At 40.8% G+C, this 24,512-nt stretch overlaps 1 protein-coding gene across 8 annotated transcripts in view; it reads left to right on the top strand.

The window, feature by feature from the left end:
- The window catches only part of PDE4D (phosphodiesterase 4D), a 721,935-nt gene extending 715,817 nt beyond the window's left edge, over positions 1–6,118 (top strand). For all 8 annotated transcript variants that reach the window (XM_061189275.1, XM_061189273.1, XM_061189277.1 and 5 more), the window contains 2 exons: positions 351–533; positions 1,254–6,118. In XM_061189275.1, the coding sequence (XP_061045258.1) occupies positions 351–533; positions 1,254–1,673 (603 nt within the window). In that variant the 3' untranslated portion in view covers positions 1,674–6,118. The remainder of the gene's footprint in view (positions 1–350; positions 534–1,253) is intronic.
- Positions 6,119–24,512: the final 18,394 nt, after the last annotated feature.

Raw genomic sequence — 24,512 nt, 5'->3', positions numbered from 1 at the left:
TTTTTATCCAAATTCTTAATCTTGAGAATTAACCAGATAAAATCCTGTTGGCCTTTTCAAGTGGAAATGTGTTAAAAAAAGTAACATCCTACAAAACCAACCACTTAAGCAGCTCTGAATTTAATCAACCATGCACATGAACAGTTTCTCTTATGATACTTAGATGCAGTAGAAGTGGCATAATTTGGGACTATTAATACAGGTGTGAACTTCACGCAGACACACCATGGTCGAGCTGTCTGGAACGACTCTTAACACTGCATGTATTTTTAAGTGTCACAGTCATCTGATGTGAATTTCTAGTAAAAAAGGAGCAGGTGCTAAATAGAGAAGACATTGATCTGTTTTAGGTCCTTCAGAACATGGTGCATTGTGCCGACCTGAGCAACCCAACCAAGCCTCTCCAGCTATACCGCCAGTGGACGGACCGCATCATGGAGGAGTTCTTCCGCCAAGGGGACCGAGAGAGGGAGCGGGGCATGGAGATAAGCCCCATGTGTGACAAGCACAATGCTTCTGTGGAAAAATCACAGGTGATGCCTTAAGCATAAAGCTTTCAGAGAGAACACAACTACACGGAACATTTGGTTACGCCGTATGCATGTCACACAGTATTTTATTGGGTTTTCTTAATTACTTTCTTTTGTCAAGCTCAATATCCACCTTAGTGTTTGCAAGCCAAAAGATTCTTTGATTCTTAGAATTTATATTCATATAGTCATATATACGTTCATAGGACAGTATATTCATTCATCGTGACTCTATGCATATAGTATATTCATATGTGTAGAATTATTTCAGCTATCTCAATTCATAAGTGAATAAAGTTATATGAATCCATATAGAGTACATGGCATTATTTCAGCTCTCTGGATTTACCTATGAATGGGCTTTTCTAAAATAAAGTCCCAGCCTCAAGCCAAGTCCTGCCATGTAAACAACTGGAGGTTTTTTTACATCGCAAACAGACTCTTGGACTCAGAGTTCCAGAAGCTAGTTTTTACCAGCTAGTAACAACATTTTTTTTATTGGTCTGCTACCTAAAATAGTGACTGTTTTACCAAACTAAGGTTAGTAGTCTTCAGTTCAGCGTTATATTTGCAGAGCATATTATATTTTATATATTTTTCTGTAAATTCTATATATCATATATAAAAATTTAATTCAACATATCAATTAGGTACATTGGAGGGGGCTCATTAACCTTTTCCATTGTTTCTTAGTCCCAATTGGATTTTTTTTTTTTTAATCAGGTGGGCTTCATAGACTACATTGTTCATCCTCTCTGGGAGACGTGGGCAGACCTGGTCCATCCTGACGCCCAGGACATTTTGGACACTTTGGAGGACAATCGTGAGTGGTACCAGAGCACAATTCCTCAGAGCCCCTCCCCGGCGCCGGATGACCAGGAGGAGGGCCGGCAGGGTCAAACCGAGAAGTTCCAGTTTGAACTGACTTTAGAGGAGGACGGCGAGTCAGACACCGAAAAGGACAGTGGGAGTCAAGTGGAAGAAGACACGAGCTGCAGTGACTCCAAGACGCTCTGCACTCAAGACTCGGAGTCCACCGAAATCCCCCTGGATGAGCAGGCGGAAGAGGAAGCCGTGGGGGAGGAGGAGGAGGAGAGCCAGCCCGAGGCCTGTGCCATCGGAGACCACTCGCCCGACACATAACAGGGCAGAGACTTCCATGCCTTTTGTTTGCGTTTTTTGTTTTTTTAAGTAGAAACATTGTTTCCAAAGTGCATGTCACATGCCACAACTACGGTCACACCTCACTGTCATCTGCCAGGACGTTTGCGGAACAAAACTGACCTTGACGACTCAGTCTAGCGCTCAGGAATATCGTCACCAGTTTTTTCACCTCCATGTCATCAGAACGAGGGGGACATCTTCACGAACAGCAGTGTCACAAGATTGCAGCTCGGTCGAGCTGAAGAAGCAGAGAAAATCAACTCCAAAGTGTTTTCTAGGGAGTGTGGCTCATCAGGCAGCCCAAAAGTTGAGATGATTTGGGGGTTCTTTTCCTTTTTATTTGTTTGCAGTATTTTCAGCAGCAAGAAGGCATTACATGGACGGAGTGAAGCAACAAGTGGGTCAGGAACAGGACACATTGTGAAGCTGTTACCAGGAAGAAGATGAGCCACAGAAATTGCATAATTTTCTAATTTCAAGTCTTCCTGATACCTGACTGCATAGTGTGGTTCAGTGAGCTGCACTGACCTCTACATTTTGTATGATATGTAAAACAGATTTTTTGTAGAGCTTACTTTTATTATTAAATGTATTGAGGTATTATATTTAAAAAACTACGTTCAGAACTTCATCTGCCACTGGTTATTTTTTTTCTAAGGAGTAACTTGCAAGTTTTCAGTACAAATCTGTGCTACACTGGATAAACCTAATTTACAAATTTTACTTGCACCTTAGACTTCATAGCAATTAACTGATTTGTAGTGACCCATTGTTTTATATACCAATGACTTCCAGATTTTAAAAACAAAAATTGACTTTATGTTGCAGGAAACCCTTTTTGTAGGTCTTCGTTTACTGGCTTTTCGTTTCACTCTTTTCAGACACGCAGAGTTGCTCCCCACTTACATTTCTCTTCACCGTGTGCAAAGTGAATACTTGTTCCACAATACTTTGATGTGCATTCTGTCTAATGTGTCTCAAGCCTCATGGACACTCAGTCATCAGTTGGTGTTGTCTGAAGCAAGTGAGAGATATATAAATACCCAGTAGCTAAAATGATCAGTCTTTTTTAGATATTTTCCTACTTAGTGTCTTCTGAGAACATTTTGCTGTGGCGATAGACCCTCATTTCACAAGTGCATGTCTTTGTAATAACCCACACATTTCATGCTCATTTTTGTTTTCACAGTCATAGTAAGAACTTTTCCCCCTTGTGCTGCTTCATTATCAGTGTGTGTTTGAACCTCTGTCCACATTCACTGCATGGTGTCTTATCAGCTATATCACCACCATGCTGACTGATGCAAAGAACAGGTAGTCAAGTTAGAGTTAGCATTCTTTTCTGCCATGAGGTCATATATAATGACTAGCTTTTACTTTTGATTTATGAAGAAACGTTAACAGCTAGCTAGGTAATTTTTTAACAATATTAGCAGAATATATTAATGAAGACCAGTACAATGAATGCTCTTTTGTTTCTCTGATTTCATCATGGGATTAAGAACTGTATGAGGAATATTCCTGAGAAGTGATTTTAAGTGTAGCAATGACTCTTCCTTAACGGACAGCCATGTAACACGTAGCACTTGATTTATCAGTTATCATTGATCCATAAGTATGTCTTGTGGAGAAAAACTTCTTTAAATACACTGACAGAAAGAAGTTGATGATGCCCCTGGCACCAGAGATTTGGCAATATAATGCCGTTTTAAAATACTGGGCTGGGTAAGAAGATTCTGCCTAAGTCAAACATTAGAGATCACTGTTGGCTAAATTTAGCATCAAGAAATGTATTACAATTTTAGAGATTGATTCCCAGTATTTACCTTCAATTGGCATCTTGGGGCATTTATTTAGTTTGGACTTCCTTCCCACTTCAGCTCTTAATAAAGTGTTTACCTTCTCTGTGAAGAGTTTGGAGCCCAAATAATCATTTTTTAGAGTGATATCCAAGAACCCAAGTAGAGGCTAAAGGAGTATCAGACCAAATGGAAAATAAATAAAACACTAAATAAAATTGTAACCCTGAAAAACATTTATATTGGGGATGTCAAAAGAAGCCATCTGGGGACTAATCACTAAGTCAGCAGCCAGGGAAATGACCCAAGCTGAAGATACTATTTTAATCCCCTGAGATCCACTGATGCTTAGAAATTTGGATAGAAAAATTATGTAGCTCCGATCTTTCACACAGAGCACAGGATAGGAATTGACCAATTAATTATCAGATTTCCACCCTCCTTCCCCTGTAAAAATCAGACTTTCAAAGAAAGTCTTATGTTTGGCAAGTGGTTTCACAAGAATATTTGGAAACTTGTTTCCATTTTTATTTGTCCCTGATGGAGGTTTAGAGGAAAAGGCAAAGAATCTAGTGTTTATTCCTTTCTCAAAATATTCTCATTCCTTCCCCTCCCTAATGCTTGGTATTTCCCCCCCAGAGTGCCTAGAATCTTAATAATGAAAAAAAAAAAAATTAAAACAGCAATATGTCACAAACAAATCCAGACCTGAAAAGATTTATAACTGCACTAAAAAAGAGAGGCTTTTTCTTTTTCAATTTGTTGGTTTTTAATGGTCACATGTTGTAAAGATATCCACTGATGGACAATCAAATTGTAGAAGAGACATAATATCCAAAAGACAGGGACTAGTGCACTATACACTCTACTTCTCCTCTCCCTTCTCTTTCACCAAAGTGTGCTTCAGAATTATACACTGCTTTAAAAAGAATATCCTTTTACAAGTGACTTTACGTTTCCTAAAATGCCATAAAAAAATGCAATATCTGGGTACTTTACGGGGAAGAAAATGTCCAAGTTTGCATAAAACCAGTACATTTCAGCTTGCAAGTTACTAAACACGATAATGCTGTTTTAATTTTCTTTTACGTCACTTAAAATTCACAAGAAAATAATGTAGATAGAACAAATTGCAGACAAGGAAAAAAAAAACTTGAATGAAGTGGATTTTACAGAAAGCTTTATGATACTCTTTGAATGCATTATTTATTTTTTGTGCCATGCATTTTTTTCTCACCAAATGACCTTACCGGTAATACAGTCTTGTTTGTCTGTTTACAACCATGTATTTATTGTAATGTACATACTGTAATGTTAATTGTAAATTATCAGTTCTTATTAAAACATCATCCCGCAATGGGATGGTGTTGATATATTTGGAAACTCTTGGTGAGAGAATGAATGGTGTGTATACATACTCCTTGTACATTTTCTTTTCTTCTATAAAATAGTCTTGTCACCTTAGAGCTTGTTTATGGAAGATTCAAGAAAACTATAAAATACATAAAGGTATATAAAATTAAGAAAACATAGCTGCAGGTCTTTGGTCCCAGGGCTGTGCCTTAACTTTAATCAATATTTTCTTCTGTTTTGCTGCATTTGAAAGTTAGGTAATGGTGGGGCTAGGGCTGGGCATTTTACATCTGAGCTTTGAATCTGTTGGATTTCTGGCAACAGCTGGATTTTACAGAAACACGGACCACCTCTGGAGCATTCTGAGACCCTTTTGAGAGACAAGCCCTTAAGTACTTTTTGCCATGAAGCAGCATGGCATATTGATGGTGATTTTTCCCTATCAGATACTAACTGAGCTACTTTAGTTAGTTACATTTGATTTTTTATTTTCAAACACTACTGGGAAGATATATTCTTGTCCAGTGATTATAAAAAGTCTTTTTAGTCTTTAAAAGTCTTCTAGAGCACGTGGGCAAATGAATTTGATTTGAAACTAGAGCCGTAGGTCACGTGTGTTAGTAATTTATTCCTTGGCTTCCTGTCATGTTAAGGAAATATATAATATGAAAAAGGTCATTTTTTTAACCATTCAACTAAGATGAACCAAATTTCCTTATGTATGTAAATCCATATATTTAAACACAAAGTTTTATATGATGCCAATTCACACGGCATAATGGATTCACCATTCTCTAGAATCTGTTTCAGCAAAACTTACATTGCTTTAGAATTTTTAAATTCAACCTTGCACAGCTCCTAAAAGCTATGAAAAATTCCCAGTGGCCCAGCCCTCAGGATGTGTGACTTAGTGAAAGGAGAGATTCTTCTTCTAGAAAAAATGAGCCTCCTTTTATTTTCTTTCTTTCTTTATTTTATTTTATTTTATTTTTGACACAAACTGTAGATTTTAGCAGCCCTGGCCCAAAGGAATTTGATTACTTTTGTTTTAAACAGTACAACGGGGACACTATAATTACAAAAAAACATCCTTACTGATTTTAGTTGTTTTTAATTTGATTTCTTTGGATATGTTTTCAGAGTGGTAAATTGTGTGTGAGCATTACAAATGATGATTCTCTTAGTGGTTTCTTAGCCTCTCTTACAGCCCATGGGGATAGTACTGTACATCAATACCTTCATATGAAATTTTTATATGCAATGGAAATAAAAGCATGGGTTGATTCTGCCTATTTATGACTCGATCTTTTACAAATAAAAGGTTATTCATTTTAACTTGTAGTTCAGTCAGCACAGGTTTCCGAGGGCCACGAAGATTGTTAAGGTGGAATAGAGGAGGTTAGTGACGTCATACATTACTACTGATATTCACAGTCCAATGAAACCAAATTATGTAGATTAATCTTGCTACAGAAAAAAAAATGCCAAAATTATGTAAATGGCCTATAACATTAAGCACAGTGTTTTGTAAGCAACCTTGGGAAGGGGACTTCTCTAATTGAGTATTCTGGCATACTGAAAGTTATTCAGATATTCAGCAGTTATTTGTTGGGTTCCTACTCTGCAGACTACAAGGTTGTAAGGATTCAGCAGTGAACAAGACAGAATTTCTGCTTTTGTGAGCTTACGGTCTAGAAGAGACAAAGGTATTAAAGCATCCCATACACAGCATTGTAAGTGTCCTCAGTACAGCAAAGACGCTCAGGTGCTGTAATTGAGCAGAAACCTGACCTTGGTCTCTTCTGGAGGGCCAGAGAAGGCTTTCTTCAGGAAGCGATTTGGGGCTGAGCTCTGAAGGATCGTGAGGGGTAACTTGGCAAAAAGGAAGCGCTGACACAAAGAGGAGGAGGATCCAGACAGAGAAAGCATTTGCAAAAGTCCCAAGGTGCAAATGAGCTCCAGACCTCTGGAGAAATGGAGGGAGAACACTCCTACTCCATCACTCTTTACTCCCTCACCCTGCTTTCTTTCCTTTATAACACTTATCACAAATTGACATATACGTCTGTTTGTTTATTGTCCGTCTCTCCCACCAGCACATAGCTTCATGAGAGTAGAGTCTTTGCTCACCGGTGTATCCCTCACACCTAAAATGATGCCTGGTACACAGTAGGTGTTTAATATTTGTTGAATAGGGACTTCCCTGGTGGTGCAGTGGTTAAGAATCTGCCTGCCAATGCAGGGGACACGGGTTCGAGCCCTGGTCCGGGAAGATCCCACATGCCACGGACCAACTAAGCCCGTGCGCCACAACTACTGAGCCTGCGCTCTAGAGCCCGTGAGCCACAACTACTGAAGCCTGCGCACCTAGAGCCCGTGTTCCGCAACAAGAAAATCCACTGCAATGAGAAGCCCGTGCACTGCAACGAAGAGTAGCCCCTACTCACTGCAACTAGAGAAAGCCTATGCGCAGCAACAAAGATGCAACGGAGCCAAATAAATAAAAAAATAAAATTAAAAAATTAAAAAATATTTGTTGAATATAGCCACCAAATTGATATTGGATATAATTCAATCTGGTGATCCAGACATTAGGGTTGATACCATAAAAATATTCCGGTCATTTTTTTATTTTTGGGCTTGTCAAGATCCTGGATAAAGAGAGTTTACCGTTTTCTACCCTGTTGCTAACTAAAGACTCTGCCTCTTCCTCACAATTTCTCCTTTTTTTCCCTGAATGGCAGAAAATCAATTTTCATGATGAGGAGAGTAAAGAAATCAGCAAAAGTTTAATCCCTAAATCGTAACTAGAATAAAGTTAATTCAATAGAAAGACTGTGCTTAGCCTCTTCACCATTTCCTCCCAATACCGCAGAGAATGCCAGAGACTAGAGCCTAAAGATGACCAAATCGTCCCATCCAGGAAGGCTTGAGTAAGCCCAAGTCCCCTTCCTCAGTTTACGTCCTCAAAGTGAGACTCTGGGACAAAGGAACAAGCTGCCTTCTTTTCCCCACTCGTCCCCCCATGCTGATTTAGGCCAATTTGGGTGTGCTGAGCCCACCTGAGTTTAGGTCTTTGACTGGAAACATCTCCTCAGGTACACAGCTTTGAACCCACAACAGTAAAACATTCCACAGAGGAAAAGAAAACCGTCTTCCCTGTCGTCAGAGAGCACCACCCCCAGCAGGGATGCACTTACTTACAGAGCCTTGTTTTAGTGGAATTCCACCTGTGCATTCCCAGCTTTCTGATTTGGGGGCTGTTTCTTTCGTAGCTATTCTCATATCTCCAAATATGCAATGTCAGACTCAGTGTAATGGGTATAAATCTCAGCCCATGCACTCAAGTGTGCAGGATACCCTGCATGCTTTATTTACATCAATTAACATGGGCTTTACGTCCCCATCCTAGTACAGTCTTGGGAGTTTCCATCTCTTATTAGCACATCCCCTCTCCCTCCCAACATAAAAGTGCTCTCACCTGCAGCTGAACAGAAGCACCGCTCCTGGGTGTTGTCAAGGCTGCAGTGGTTCCTTACAGTTTCTGGGCTCTTTACTTCCTTCTCACGCACATGGTGCCTGCTGAGGCTGGGAACCCCGGTTTGGGGGTCCTACGTCCTTACGCCCACCACGGATGCAAAGGATACCACCCTCCCAAGATCCAGAGCCACTCCCCAAGATAGTCCAAAAAAAAGACAGACCTAGACAATTCCTCTGAAAGCTGGCCACCATCAGGAGGACCCAAACCGCAAATGAAGTACATCCCATTTCCTGTCCGGCCATATACGAGCTGCAAACGGAGTGCAATCCACATTTCTGTCGGGCCGTATTTTTGGGCCCCCAACTGGATGGTTGAGCTGCCTGAACAAGTAAGAACTGACAACCTGTGTGCCCCAGGCAGGCAGAAAGTCACGCCAAGTTGGCAGGGCACAAAATGAGACAAACAAGGAGGCAACGGCTGTTCCTGGGAGAGAAAGGATCCACAACCAAGGGCTCAGGCTTCGGAAAGGAAGGGAAAACTTGAAATTTTACCTTTCTCAACGGAGCACTACAGAGATCCGAGCGAGCTGACACTGGTAAGAATTCTCACCCTTCCTTGGCTTCTGCTGGTTTTCCTAGGATCCCATCTGCAGACTCCAGGGTGAGTAGGGTTTCAAGTAGAGAGTGTAGCCCTGTGTCTGTGAGAACTTGACAAGGCTTTTCATTAATTTTAATTTTAGCTTCTCCTGGGCTGTTGAAGGGAATAACTGATAACAGTTGACTGGAGAATCTCTGCGAGTCTGGTCAACCCTGGGAGGGGCCCTCTTTCGAGGGTAGATATGGGGGCATTCGAGTTGGCGTGGAAGGATTTCACAAAACCTTTTTTCCAGTGTCCTAAGTAAATGCCAATGAGACGATTTGTTTTGCCAATGGACCCCAGGAGGGTGCAATGGGGGAGGCGCAGGTGTTCCAGGTTTCTGACTTTAAAGCTGTTGCAGCTATAAGGTAACTGACTTGGTGGGCTTTTAGTTACGGCCTTGGGGTCTCTTCAGAGTGGAAAAGCAATTCAGTGCAGGCTTAGTGAGTACTCAGGTAACGGAGGGTACAGGCGTCAGTAGGAATCACCTCTTTGGTCTTTAATTTTTCATTAGCCTTTTACAATGAATCTTTCAATGATGCTTTTGTGGAATCTTGAAGCTTTTGGAGGCTTCTGCATGCCAATTAAAATAGATATCCCATTCTGTTCATTGGTTTGGGAACCCTTGCTTTCAGGTGCACTTCTTAAATGAATGATTTTACCTAATTGGAAAGTTCCCCATGACGGCCATTGTAATTCTAGGTTGTCTTAGTAAGATTTTGCCATTTTTGTAGATATCTAAGGCTTCCTGGACCACAGTTCTTAGACTTAAAATAAGCAGGTGTGCCGGGAGGTGGCACACTCAGGTCTTTGAAACCTGAGGATCACGTTACTTTAGCTAAGCCTTGGGTCTCTAGGAAACAAATTAATACCTAAGGGGGATGTGCTGCTGGGCTAGGGCTTTTGTGGTGTTTCACAAAACTTGCCAAAAACTGTTTAAAAACGATGAAAGAAGATAATTTGGGTGGTACGAATGGAGAACTGCTAAAGGGGGCAGAAAGCAAGAAGCTTTTATAGGTTAAGGAATAAAGAACAAGGAAGAGACAAATAGAAAATATCTGCTTGGCTGGGGACAAATAGTCAACCCTGTTTGGGGCAAGAAGCCAGAGGTGGCCTGGTGTTTGGGGGTTGGCTGACTGGATATACTGTGTTTCTGATCAAGAGGAGCATTTACAGGAACACAAAAGTTATGTAAGTTTTGGTTTGTTGATGTGGCATCTCAGGCAGGAGCCGCTCCATCTTGGGCCTAGAAATTTATTTCAACAGTATTTTGTACATATCCGTAGATTAAAGATGTGCATACCCCTCACTAGATTGTGAGATTTTGCAGAAAATGTGCTCCTTTTGGTCTGGCTAGTAAAGATTTAAGTCAAGACATCAATACTTGCCTATTCCTTCTCCTCTAATACCAGCACTCCTCAAATGTGGTCCTTGCACTGACATCAGAATCAACTAGATTCTTGTTAGAAATGCAAATGATCAAGCCCCAACTCAGATCTTGGGAATAAGAGTCCCTAGGGGTGGGTCCCAGAATCTGTCTTTTAACCAGTCGTCCTGTTATTCTTATGGGCCATAAAGTTTGAGAAACTCTGTTCCAGACCTCTTGGAGTTGTTTCTTCCTCTTTCGGTTTTGCAGAAAAGCAGAATAATCTCAACCCCCTTTCTAATTCACTGCATTTACTCAAAGGGATGCGTGTTACAGCAGGAGTTTCAACAGGTGTCGTGGTGACGGCTAATGGCAATTGGAGGAACAGTAGAAACACGTGTTTAACCAGCCAGTTTCCATCAAGCAGGGAAGGAATAGTGAAGCCAGCTATTGGCTCTCTTCAGTAGCAGAGGAAACCTCAGCTTGGCTGTTACCATCGGGACAGTTATTGACATCATTACGGGTTCTGGACCCAATTTCAATGTGGAGGGTTGGAGTGGGTTCTTCACACCAACAAGGAATTCGCTTACACCAGCTCGGGGTCCTACAATTCAACTTAATTCTGGCACTATCCACCTGGAGATAGTATTGGATTCCACAAGGGCTACAAGACTCAGTACTAGAAGACACCCACCCTCACCCCTCCATCCCCGCCTCCTCCACTTCAGAGGCCAGTGGCAAACTCAGGTCGTTACCTGCACTTCTGACCTACTAGCTATAGATCGGGGGTTCCAGCGACACCCCTGTCTTGGGTTCCATTAATTTGCTAGAGTGGCTCATAGAAATATTTTACTTACTAGATCACTGTATTATTATAAAGACGTATCACTCAGGAATATCCAGATGGAAGATATACATAGAGCAAGGTATGGGGAAAGGACAGAAGTTTCCATGCCCTCTCCAAGGACATCACTCTCCCCAAATCTACAGTTTTCACCAGCCTGGAATCTCTTTGAACCCCAATCTTTTGGCTTTTTTAATGGAGGTTTCATTACATAGGTATGATTGAGTAAATCATTGGCCATAGGAGATCAAGTCAACCTCCAGCCCCTCTCCCTGGAGGTCAGAGGCTGAGACTGAAAGTTCCAACCCTCTTATCACGTGGTTGGTCCCCCTGACAATCAGCCCCCATCCTTAGGTGTTTTCCAAGCCACTATTAACATAATAAAGGACAACTTTATCACTCTCAACACTTGGGAAATTCCGAGGGTGCTCAGAGCTTTATGCCAGAAACTGGGAAGAAGACCAAATATATATTTTTATTGTGAGTTACAATATTACATATCACAGTTGGCATGGGCTAAAGGGTGTAAGATTAAAATATCATTCAAAGAAGAGATGAGACAAAGGAGAGAAGATCCCGCCCATATTCTCCCTGCAGGACCATTAGTGTAATAGATGGGGACTGAACACCTTCACCCAGGCTTCAGTTGCCGCATTCTGGCTGTCAGTCACACAGCGCGTGTCCCTCTGCTTTTGTAATTGGGTGAAACCCCACAGCACAGGGCATCACAAGGGGCGGCCAAAGGGGCCACATGACACACCCAGAAGTTCAGTGGGTTAACTTTGACCATTGGGAATCCAGAGGTAGGAGGAAGCCAGGCCGGTTAATTTCTTTTCCTTCTCTCTCTGCGGGCTACTCTGAGGCAAGGTTTCCCCTTGAAGCCAAGGGGACAATCCGTGTATTCCTATCCAGTGGAAGCCCCTCCGAAGCTGCCTGCAGTGTCTCAGCTGTACCTTGTGAGGCAGTAGCCAGCGTAGAAACATCACAACACACTGCTTCCTATCTTTCCTGCTTCCCTTTTCCTTCCTTCCTTCCTTGCTTGCTTCTTTCAGCCTTAATCCTTTTTTTCTCACCCCACTGCCCAAGGGTTTGCACCTCCCAAGTAAACTCCCATCACTTTGATCTGTGCCTCCCGCTCTGTTTCCTAGAGACCGGGGGCTGCGTGCCATGCTTTACATTCAGAACAGCAGACGCCAAATTTGAGTATATGTGTGTGTGCATTGCATTTAAAATAAGACCTTTGGATATTATAAGCAGAGACTGTGTCTTCTTCATCTTTGTTTTCCTATAGCTTAGTTCAGCATCTGTCATATAGCAGGTGTTCATTAAACAGGAAAAGAATGACAAGTGGGTGAGTAACTGCCTGAAAGAATGAGGTTGATGATGAAGAATGGATGGAGAGGGTGTGAACTGGCCTAGAATGGATAAACAGGAACTGACACAGTTAAGGGGCCAAAGGCAGCTAGAGGAGAATATGGAAGCAACCCAAGTAGAAGTTGAAGGGATTAGTCCTTCTAACTAGAAACAAAGGACATGGGAAGAGAGATACTGTGGCGCCCTTCACCTGGGAATTCTTACTCGTACCCACTGTAAAGGGACACTCTTGCTTGCCTACTCTATTATTACCACCCGTCCACTCCAACTTGCTTCCTGGGGAATGGAAGTTGGAATTAGTTTGGGTCTTGTGAAGCCACAGAATTCTGGGGAAATTCGGCCCCTCCTCAGTCCCACAGGCTGATTCTGAACCTTTTATGGAATTCCTCTGCCTTTGCCAGTGATTAGGATAGGACAGGCTTGCAGGGCCTCAATTCTACACAATGAGATACAGGTGACTCCCGGGAAAGTATGCCGCACTCTTACAAAGGGAGAAAAGGAAGGGACTGGGCTTTGGAAATGGTTCCTGAGGCTGCCATGGTTGGACTGTTATCTTGAGACCATAAGAGGAATTATCTGAAGATACAAAGAACATACTAAGGATGACAGAGTTGATGACAGAACTGGAGTCTTTGAAGATGTTTTTGAGCTGCTGAAATAATCAACTTGACTTCTAAGCTAATTATGTAAGATAATGACCAGTTTTTCATTATAATGTAAGCCATTTCAGTTGGACCTTCTGTTACTTGCCCCTGAAAGAATTGTGACTAACACCTCCACTATCTATTCTAACAACATGCCAGGGAGTCTGGCATGTTGGGAGGCATGCCTGGCACAGTGGAAATGTTGGGGCTTTGGCCCCAATTAGCTGAGTGACTGTAGGCGTGTTAACTGATATCTGAACCCTACTTTTCTCATCTTAAATATGGTAATTATGATATTAGAATCTACTCTAATTCTTCACAGTGTTATGAAAGCAAATGAATTAATGTTAATCTCACTGTAAACTTTATTTTTTAATTTAATTTTTTATACAGCAGGTTCTTATTAGTTATCTCTTTTATACCTATTAGTGTATATTTGTCAATCCCAATCTCCCAATTCATCCCACCACCACCTCCCCCCAACCCCCGATCTCCCCCCCCCTTGATGTCCATACGTTTGTTTTCCACATCTGTGTCTCTATTTCTGCCTTACAAACCGGTTCATCTGTACCATTTTTCTAGGTTCCACATACATGCATTAATATATGATATCTGTTTTTCTCTTTCTGACTTACTTCACTCTGTATGACAGTCCCTAGGTCCATCCACGTCTCTACAAATGACCCAGTTTCGTTCCTTTTTATGGCTGAGTAATATTCCATTGTATATATGTACCACATCTTCTTTATCCATTCATCTGTCGATGGGCATTTAGGTTGCTTCCATGACCTGGCTATCGTAAATAGTGCTGCAATGAACATTGGGGTGCATGTGTCTTTTTGAATTATGGTTTTCTCTGGGTATATGCCCAGTAGTGGGATTGCTGGGTCATATGGTAATTCTATTTTTAGTTTTTTAAGGCACCTCCATACTGTTCTCCATAGTGGCTGTATCAATTTACATTCCCACCAACAGTGCAAGAAATTTGCACCTTTTCTCCACACCCTCTCCAGCATTTGTTGTTTGTAGATTTCCTGATGATGCCCATTCTAACCGGTGTGAGATGATACCTCATTGTAGTTTTGATTTGCATTTCTCTAATAATTAGTGATGTTGAGTAGCTTTTCATGTGCCTCTTGGCCATCTGTATGTCTTCTTTGGAGAAATGTCTATTTAGGTCTTCTGCCCATTTTTTGATTGGGTTGTTTGTTTTTTTAATATTGAGCTGCATGAGCTGTTTATATATTTTGGAAATTAATCCCTTGTCCATTTATTCATTTGCAAATATTTTCTCCCATTCTGAAGGCTGTCTTTTCATCTTGTTTATAGTTTCCTTTGCTGTGCAAAAGCTTTTAAGTCTCATTAGGTCCCATTTGTTTATTTTTGTTTTTATTTCCATTACTCTAGGAGGTGGATCAAAAAAGATCTTGCTGTGATTTATGACAAAGAGTGTTCTTCCTATGTTTTCCTCTAAGAGTTTTATAGTCTCCAGTCTTACATTTAGCTCTCTAATCCATTTTGAGTTTATTTTTGTGTATGGTATTAGGGAGTGTTCTAATTTCATTCTTTTACATGTAGCTGTCCAGTTTTCCCAGCACCACTTATTGAAGAGACTGTCTTTACTCCATTGTATATCCTTCCTTCCTTTGTCATAGATTAGTTGACCATAGGTGCGTGGGTTTCCCTCTGGGCTTTCTATCCTGTTCCATTGATCTATATTTCTGTTTTTGTGTCAGTACCATATTGTCTTGATTACTGTAGCTTTGTAGTATAGTCTGAGGTCAGGGAGTCTGATTCCTCCAGCTCCGTTTTTTTTCCCTCAAGATTGCTTTGGCTATTCGGGGTCTTTTTTGTCTCCATACAAATTTTAAGATTTTTTGTTCTAGTTCTGTAAAAAAATGCCATTGGCAATTTGACAGAGATTGCATTGAATCTGTAGATTGCTTTCGGTAGTATAGTCATTTTCACAATATTGATTCTTCCAATCCAAGAACATGGTATATCTCTCCATCTGTTTGTGTCATCTTTGATTTCTTTCATCAGTGTCTTACAGTTTTCTGAGTACAGGTCTTTTGTCTCCTTAGGTAGGTTTATTCCTAGGTATTTTATTCTTTTTGTTGCGATGGTGAATGGGATTGTTTCCTTAATTTCTTTTTCTGATCTTTCGTTGTTAGTGTATAGGAATGCAAGAGATTTCTCTGTATTAATTTTGTATCCTGCAACTTTACCAAATTCAATGATAAGCTCTAGTAGTTTTCTGGTGGCATCTTTAAGATTATCTATGTATAGTATCATGTAATCTGCAAACAGTGACAGTTTTACTTCTTCTTTTCCAATTTGGATTCCTTCTTTTTTTCTCTGATTGCCATGGCTAGGACATCCAAAACTATGGTTGAATAATAGTGGCGAGAGTGGACATCCTTGACTTGTTCCTGATCTTAGAGGAAATGCTTTCAGTTTTTCACCATTGAGAACGATCTTGGCTGTGGGTTTGTTTTATATGGCCTTTATTATGTTGAGGTAGTTTCCCTCTATGCCCCCTTTTGGAGAGTTTTTATCATAAATGGGTGTTGAATTTTGTCAAAAGCTTTTTCTGCATCTATTGAGATGATCATATGGTTTTTAGTCTTCAATTTGTTAATATGGTGTACCACATTGATTGATTTGCATATATTGAAGAATCCTTGCACCCCTGGGATAAACCCCACTTGATCCTGGCGTATGATCCTTTTAATGTGTTGTTGGGTTCTTTGCTAGTATTTTGTTGAGGATTTTTGCATCCATATTCATCAGTGATATTGGTCTGTAATTTTGTTTTTTGTAGTATCTTTGGTTTTGGTATCAGGGTGATGGTGGCTTCATAGAATGAGTTTGGGAGTGTTCCTTCCTCTTCAGTTTTTTGGAAGAGTTTGAGAAGGATGGGTGTTAGCTCTTCTCTAAATGTTTGATACAATTCACCTGTGAAGCCATCTGGTCCTGGACTTTTGTTTGTTGGAAGATTTTCAATTTCATTACTTGTGATTGGTATGTTCATATTTTCTATTTCTTCCTGGTCCAGTCTTGGAAGGTTATACCTTTCTAAAAATTTGTCCATTTCTTCCAGGTTGTCCATTTTATTGGCATAGAGTTGCTTGTAGTAGTCTCTTAGGATGCTTTGTATTTCTGCGGTGTCCGTTATAACTTCTCCTTTTTCATTTCTAATTTTATTGATTTGAGTCCTCTCCCTCTTTTTCTTGATGAGTCTGGCTAATGGTTTATCAATTTTGTTTATCTTCTCAAAGAGCCAGCTTTTAGTTTTATTGATCTTTGCTATTGTTTTTTTGTTTCTATTTCATTTATTTCTGCTCTGATCTTTATGATTTCTTTCCTTCTAGTAACTTTGGATTTTGTTTGTTTTTCTTTCTCTAGTTCCTTTAGGTGTAAGGTTAAATTGTATATTTCAGATTTTTCTTGTTTCTTGAGGTAGGATTGTATTACTATAAACTTTCCTCTTAGAACTGCTTTTGCTGCATCCTATAGGTTTTGGATCATCGTGTTTTTGTTGTCATTTGTCTCTAGGTATTTTTTGATTTCCTCTTTGATGTCTTCAGTGATCTCTTGGTTATTTAGTAATGTATTATTTAGCCTCTACGTGTTTGTGTTTTCTTACTTTTTTTCCCTGTAATTTATTTCTAATCTCATAGTGCTGTGGTTGGAAAAGATGCTTGATATGATTTCAATTTTCTTGAATTTACTGAGACTTGATTTGTGACCCAGTATGTCATCTATCCTGGAGAATGTTCTGTGTGCACTTGAGAAGAAAGTGTAATCTGCTGTTTTTGGATGGAATGTCCTACAAATATCAGTTAAATCTATCTGGTCTATTGTGTCATTTAAAGCTTGTGTTTCTTTATTAATTTTCTGTCTGGTTGATCTGTCCACTGGTGTAAGTGAGGTGTTAAAGTCCCCCACTATTACTGTGTTACTGTCGATTTCCTCTTTTATAGCTGTTAGCAGTTGCCTTATGTATTGAGGTGCTCCTATGTTGGGTGCATATATATTTATAATTGTTATATCTTCTTCTTGGATTGATCCCTTGATCATTATGTAGTGTCCTTCCTTGCCTCTTGTAACATTCTTTATTTTAAAGTCTATTTTATCTGATACGAGTATTGCTACTCCAGCTTTCTTTTGATTTCCTTTTGCATGGAATATCTTTTTCCATCCCCTCACTTTCAGTCTGTATGTGTCCCTAGGTCTGAAGTGAGTCCCTTGTAGACAGCATATATATGAGTCTTGTTTTTGTATACATTCCACGAGCCTGTGCCTTTTGGTTGGAGCATTTAATCCATTCACATTTAAGGTAATTATTGATATGCATGTTCCTATGACCATTTTCTTAATTGTTTTGGGTTTGTTTTTGTAGGTGCTTCCTTCTCTTGTGTTTCCCACTTAGAGAAGTTCCTTTTGTGTTTCTTGTAGAGCTGGTTTGGTGGTGCTGAACTCTCTTAGCTTTTGCTTGTTTGTAAAGCTTTTGATTTCTCCATCAAATCTAAATGAGATCCTTGCCGGGTAGAGTAATCTTGGTTGTAGGTTCTTCCCTTTCATCACTTTAAGTATATCATGCCACTCCCTTCTGGCTTGTAGAGTTTCTGCTGAGAAATCAGCTGTTAACCTTATGGGAGTTCCCTTGTATGTTATTTATCATTTTTCCCTTGTTGCTTTTAATAATTTTTCTTTGTCTTTAATTTTTGTCAGTCTGATTAGTATGTGCCTCGGCATTTTTCTCCTTGGGTTTATCTTGCCTGGGACTCTCTGTGCTTCCTGGCCTTGGGTGGCTATTTCCTTTCCCATGTTAGGGAAGTTTTCGACTATAATCTCTTCAAATATTTTCTCAGGTCCTTTCTCTCTCTCTTCTCCTTCTGAGACCCCTATAATGTGAAGGTTGGTGCGTTTAATGTTGTCCCAGAGGTCTCTTAGGCTGTCTTCATTTCTTTCATTCTTTTTTCTTTATTCTGTTCTGCGACAGTGAATTCCACCATTCTGTCTTCCAGGTCACTTATCATTCTTCTGCCTCAGTTACTCTGTTATTGATTCCTTCTAGTGTATTTTCCATTTCAGTTATTGTATTGTTCATCTCTGTTTGTTCTTTAATTCTTCTAGGTGTTTGTTCTTTAATTCTTTATATATTATCATTATCATCTACTATCATTATTCGGAATTCTTTTTCTGGAAGTTTGCCTATCTCCACTTCATTTAGTTGTTTTTCTGGGGTTTTATCTTGTTCCTTCATCTGGTATATAGCGCTCTGCCTTTTCATTTTGTCTGTCTTTCTGTGAATGTGGTTTTTGTTCTACAGGCTGCAGGATTGTAGTTCTTCTTGCTTCTGCTGTCTGCCCTCTCATGGATGAGGCTATCTAAGAGGCTTGTGCAAGGTTCCTGATGGGAGGGACTGGTGGTGGGTAGAGCTGGCTGTTGCTCTGGTGGGAAGAGCTCAGTAAAACTTTAATCCTCTTGTCTGCTGATGGGTGGGGTTGAGTTCCCTCCCTGTTGGTTGTTTGGCCTGAGGCGACCCAGCACTGGAGGCTACAGGCTCTTTAGTGGGGCTAATGGCAGACTCCGGGAGGGCTCATGCCAAGGAGTACTTCCCAGAACTTCTGTTGTCAGTGTCCTTGTCCCCACGGTGAGCCACAGCCACCCCCCACCTCTGCAGGAGACCCCCCAACACTATCAGGTAGGTGTGGTTCAGTCTCCTATGGGGTCACTTCTCCTTCCCCCTGGGTCCTGATGCGCACACTACTTTGCGTGTGCCCTCCAAGAGTGGAGTCTCTGTTTCCCCCAGTCCTGTCAAAGTCCTGCAATCAAATCCCACTAGCCTTTAAAGTCTGATTATCTGGGAATTCCTCCTCCCATTGCTAGACTTCCAGGTTGGGAAGCCTGACGTGGGGCTCAGAACCTTCACTCCAGTGGGTGGACTTCTGTGGTATAAGTGTTCTCCAGTTTGTGAGTCACCCACCCAGCAGTTATGGGATTTGATTTTATTGTGATTGCGCCCCTCCTACCATCTCACTGGGGCTTCTCCTTTGTCTTTGGATGTGGGGTATCTTTTTTGGTGAGTTCCAGTGCCTTCTTGTCGATGATTTTTCATCAGTTAGTTGTGATTCCAGTGCTCTCTCAAGAGGGAGTGAGTGCATGTCCTTCTATTCCACCATCTTCTCTCACTGTAAACTTTAGATGATACTTTCCAGCTGCAGCTTGTGAGCCATTAATGGATTGTGAATTTAAAAGATGGTTGCATCAAGTACTAAAAATTAAAAGAACTAAAGTGGAACAGAAAATATTGCTGTTGCCACACATAGTAAGTTTAGTCTTCTGCAATTATTGTTTCATTCACGTGTGTAGTTGTACATGCATGCATGTGTATGTGTGCATAGCTGTCAGGTTAAATATATTTCTTGCTTTAGGTCATGCACAAAAAAGTTTATGAAGCATGGATTTAGAAGAAACTCAACACCTGAGATGACTAGAGGAACCTGGGTCTCTCTCACCAACCCTCACCCTTGCCAATTTACTTTCCTTCCAGAATTCCAGAATGATTTCTAAAGATACATAAAAATTGACCAAAAATGGAGTCCTAATGTGAAACATAATAGGTAGCCACTGCTGGTTTTAAGGCAGTATAATGGAGCAGTGTTTGGGAAAAGAGCCCAACAGTGATATTTCAGATTGTGTGGAGAGGAAAATAGAGAGACAAAGTGATTTCCAGGTGTATTAGTCAGGGTTCTCCAGAGAAACAGAACCAATAGGATGGATAAGTAGATAGATAGATAGATAGATAGATAGATAGATAGATAGATAGATAGATAGATAAATACAAGCAGAAATTTATTATAGAAATTGGTTCACACAATTATGAAAGCCAAAAACCCCATGATCTGCTATTTGCAGACTGGTAGACCAGGAAAGCTGGCATTATAATTCAGTCAAAGTCCAAGGGCCCAAGAACCAGGGAGCTAATTGTGAGTCCTGGTCCAAGTTTGAAGGCCTGAGAACCAGAAGCACCAATGTTTGAGGGGAGGTGAAGATGGATATCCCAGCTGGAGCAAAGAGAGCAAATTTGCCCTTCCTCTGCCTTTTTGTTCTATGCAGGCCCTCAGAGGAATGGATGATGCCCAACCGCATCAGTGAGGGCGATCTTCTTCACTCAGTCTACTGATTCAAATACTAATCTCTTTCAGAAGCACCTTGACACACATCCAGAAATCTGGGCATCCCTTAGCTCAGTCAAGTTGATACATAAAATTACCCACCACATTTGGCTTTTGAGAATCTGTGGTTTCCAGATCCTTGTTCTAAAAGACTGAAGACATAGCATGCCAGCTTATCTGTGTGAGAGGACAAAGGCAATGCCACACTTGGGAATACTAGTTGGAAGTCTCAGCTGAAAATCAGCTACTGGACTATACATCCCTTGAGGGTTAGGTATGTAGCTTATACTTGCCTGGGTCTCAAATTGCACCTGGTCTAGTGCTGGGTAGATGTAAGCCATTCATATTTGAGCCGTCATCCATTGCAAAATTTTCAAACTAATATACATTTCCTTTCCCTCGTTTTGATCCTCTGCTGGATGTTGGGGTAGTTTTCAGGTGAATTGTGGTGATGTGCAGTGTCTCCTGGGAAGAGACAGAGAACAATGGAATGTACCCAGAACCAATAGGATACCCCACACCTCATGGGAAAGTTGGCTGCTTTGGGGGACAGGTAGCTTTGCTCTGTTTTGTGAACATAGGGTACTGCTTAATTTTATGCTCCCTTATCACCAACATACATCCTAGAGGGATATGGGCTAAAGAAAAGAGGAGAATGAATTTTGCAATTCTTCTTACTGCCTAGACACAAACAGGAGACACCTGAGTGGAGGTGGGGCTTGCTCACCATGACCTTTAATCACCATGGGGCTCAAGTGTGTGCACAAGGCAAGAAAAGCAAAAATTACTCCAGCACAAAGGAAAGAATAAAATCAAATCCTTTCAAAATGCAGGTTCTGCCCTGGATTGTTTTTCTTCTTTTAATGAGCAAGTAGAGAAGATTAAACAAAATTATTTTTTAGATCATTCACACTTATCTGGGAGAGGGATAGGGCCTTCAACCATGAAGAGAGAATGGCAAATTCAAAATCAACTGAGTGATAACTGCCTCTCTATGGACCACTGTGTTAGGTACCTTAAAGGACTGGTGCTTGACTCTTGCTTTTGAGGAGCTTTCAGTTTGGTTGGAAAAGGATGGGGGAAAAGGTAGGAATCAGGGAGGAGTGTAGTGAGCACTGAGGCCACATCACACCTGTGCTTTTTCATTTCAAGTTGACAGGAACACAATGTTCCCTCTGTTTTACAGAGAAGTCAAAGGAAGCTGAGAAAGATAAGGTCGCTCATTCAAAATGTCAGAGCTGATATTTGAACATAAGTCTGTTTGTCTCTCAAGTCACCTCTATCCCCTGGAAAGGAAAATCTTTAACCTGATTGTTACTTAAGTTCCTTATTTCTTTTGCTTAAGTTCTTTACCTTGTCAGCTGTGAGTATCCAAGTTATTATTTATGGGATTTCTTTTTCTTATCTCAAATTTCCATCTTCTTTAATAACTACTATCAATATTATTAAAGTAATTAACATGTTGGGAATGTGGGTATTTTGCTCTACGTTGAACAAATACTTAACATACATTATTACCAGATCTCATTGCAAAAGTTGGTGATCACCACCTCCCCCTCCCCCTCCCTCTTCCTCTTCTCATTTTAGAAATTAGAAATACAAGTGAAATACAAAAAAGTTAAAAACAAACAGACAACCTTGTGTCCTCAGTATATGGCAGAGCAGGATTTCTAACCTATGCTGGCTGACTTTTCACTAAACCTCTAACATGTACACATATATGTACATGTGTGTATTTAAAACATTTTCATTCCCATGTTTGAGGCCAATCAAATAAGAGTGAACACAGAAAATCCTAGCAATTCATTCTCTGTATTCTGGGCCCTTCTCAAATGCTCTGCAGACGCCTCTTTGTAGCAGCCAGTCTCACCCATTTTCTTAAAGCTGATGAAGATCAGTGTGTTCAGTGCTCATGCAATGATTCTCACAATGATGAGTATTTTTTACCAAGAGTTGAATTGCAGCGTAGTGAAATATACCACCATGTTTGCCAACCTTGGAACTCAGAAAGAGGAAGAGGGCCACAAGTTTTGGTTCCTGCCAACATCCTCCGTTTTTCTCTAATTTATACATATGTTAACAAGCAGCTGGGCTCAAAACATGGACTCACCTTGCCAGGAAGGCCCTCCGAGACTTGACCCCACTGTTGGGACCTTCTCTTTTCTCTCCCTGGATAGCCTTAGGGAGAAAGGGGAAGTTCCCCAAGGGCATTTTGTAATTTCATCCCTTCCCTGGTTTTACTCAGGTTCATAGCACTGTGACCTATGTGAACTCTTTTTCTTTAATACGAGAAATAAAAATGTTTCTTCCATCAATGCAGGCCTCAAAAGAACTTCTGAGTTCAGGTCTCCCAGTACAAGGGCCATGTCTTTCTGCCAGAATCACTCCCAGGGCAGCCCTTGAGCTGGGGAGTGGTGTTCAAAAGTATGCTGATGAGAGCTGAAGAAATGAAGAGTTGACATACTTAACTGTCCTACCCCAACCTGCAGAGCTTTGTAACCAAGATGGTAGCTGAACGGTGATAGTAGCCTAAGGGAGAAGGATGCAGAGGGCGTTTTCCTCCAGGGCAGTCCAAGCTATTGTTTTGAGCAGTCAGGGTCCAGTGCTGCCAACATGAAGGGGCTGAGGTCTTTGTGGGGTGCCTTGGACCCCGGGAGAAACTTGGAGATCTCTGGGCCCAGGGAGTGAGATACACCTGGCTTCAGATTGTCACCCTGAGCATATTCTTCAACTAATCTGAGCTCCAGTTTTCTTTCCTATAGGATCTATTTCACATGGTTCTTATATTTGTTAATAATTTTAAAAATTTTTATAGAAGTAATACAGGTACATTATTTTAAAAGTCCAATTTTTACATGACTCATTACCATGTATTAGTTTACTCAGGCTGCCATAACACAGTACCACGGACAAGGTGGCTTAAACAATGGAAATTTATTTTCTCACATTTCTGGAGCCTGAAAGCCCAAGATCAATGTGTCAGCAGGTTTGATGTCTCCTGAGGCCTCCTTCTTAGCTTGCAGACGGCTGCCTTCTCCCTGTGTCCTTACATGGTCTTCCCTCTGTGTGCACATCCCTGGTCTCTCTGTGGGTCCAAATCTCCTCTTATGAAGACACCAGTCAGATTGGATTAGCGCCACCCATATGACCTCATTTAACTTTACTCACCTCTTTAAATACCCTATCTCCAAATACAGTCACATTCTGAGGCGTGGGAGGGAGGCGGGGTTAGGGCTTCAGCATGTAGATTTGAGGGGGGCACAATTCAGCCCATAACAACCAACAAAAGGAAACCCTGTACCTATCCCTGCACACCCTGATTTCCACTTTCTGAGAGCCTAGCCCTCCTTTTCCTTTTTCTTCCTGTATTTACTGCCATATTTATAAATGACTTGTTTGTACTGCTATTTCTTGCTTTTCTGATTTTAGCTCTAATCTGATTTTATTATCAGAGATGAGGATATACCCTCAGTTCCCATCCCCACATGCTTTCTTAAAGTCTTCTACTAAAAGTGTATCATGTTCTTGGTTAGATTATAATTAAAAGTTTGCATTCTTATAGTTATGTAAAAAATTATATACAGCCAATCCATGTATATATAGTTTGTTATAATTACATTTGCATTTTTCTGTAGTGCCTTTCCTGAAGATAATAATTATTTCCATTTTTATTACCTTAGTTTTCAACCTCCTTACCACTGTTCATCCCATGCTCTCCACTGAAGCGAATCTCCTTTCATTGTCGTGAACACATCAGGGAGTTCTGGCTTTCACCGGCACACCTGCTCCATCCGGGATGGTCGTTTTCCAGGCCTGTGGCTTTGAGATCTTGTCTTGACTACTGTCCTTGGATCTTTGTTCAGCACCCTCCTGGAGAATCCCTTCCCCTCTTGCTATACTGGATCTTCTGTTTCCTGGATCTTAGTGTTTTGGTTTTCTTGGCTTATTTCTTATTTTACTTACTTTGGTGTAGCTCATGCCCTAGTAGCTTCCTGAGAAAGAGTGCATAGTAGGTAAATTTGATAAGACTTTGAGTATGAGAATGTCTTTATTTTACTCTGCTATTTTCATCATAGTTAAGTAGAGAATTCTGGGTTGGAAATACATTTTCTCTCAGATCTTTGCAGACGTGCT

This window comes from Eubalaena glacialis, chromosome 4 (genome assembly GCF_028564815.1).
Source record: "Eubalaena glacialis isolate mEubGla1 chromosome 4, mEubGla1.1.hap2.+ XY, whole genome shotgun sequence".
Lineage (NCBI taxonomy): Eukaryota > Metazoa > Chordata > Mammalia > Artiodactyla > Balaenidae > Eubalaena > Eubalaena glacialis.
The sequence above is the reverse complement of the archived record's forward strand: the minus strand, read 5'-3'. Positions and strand labels throughout refer to the sequence as shown.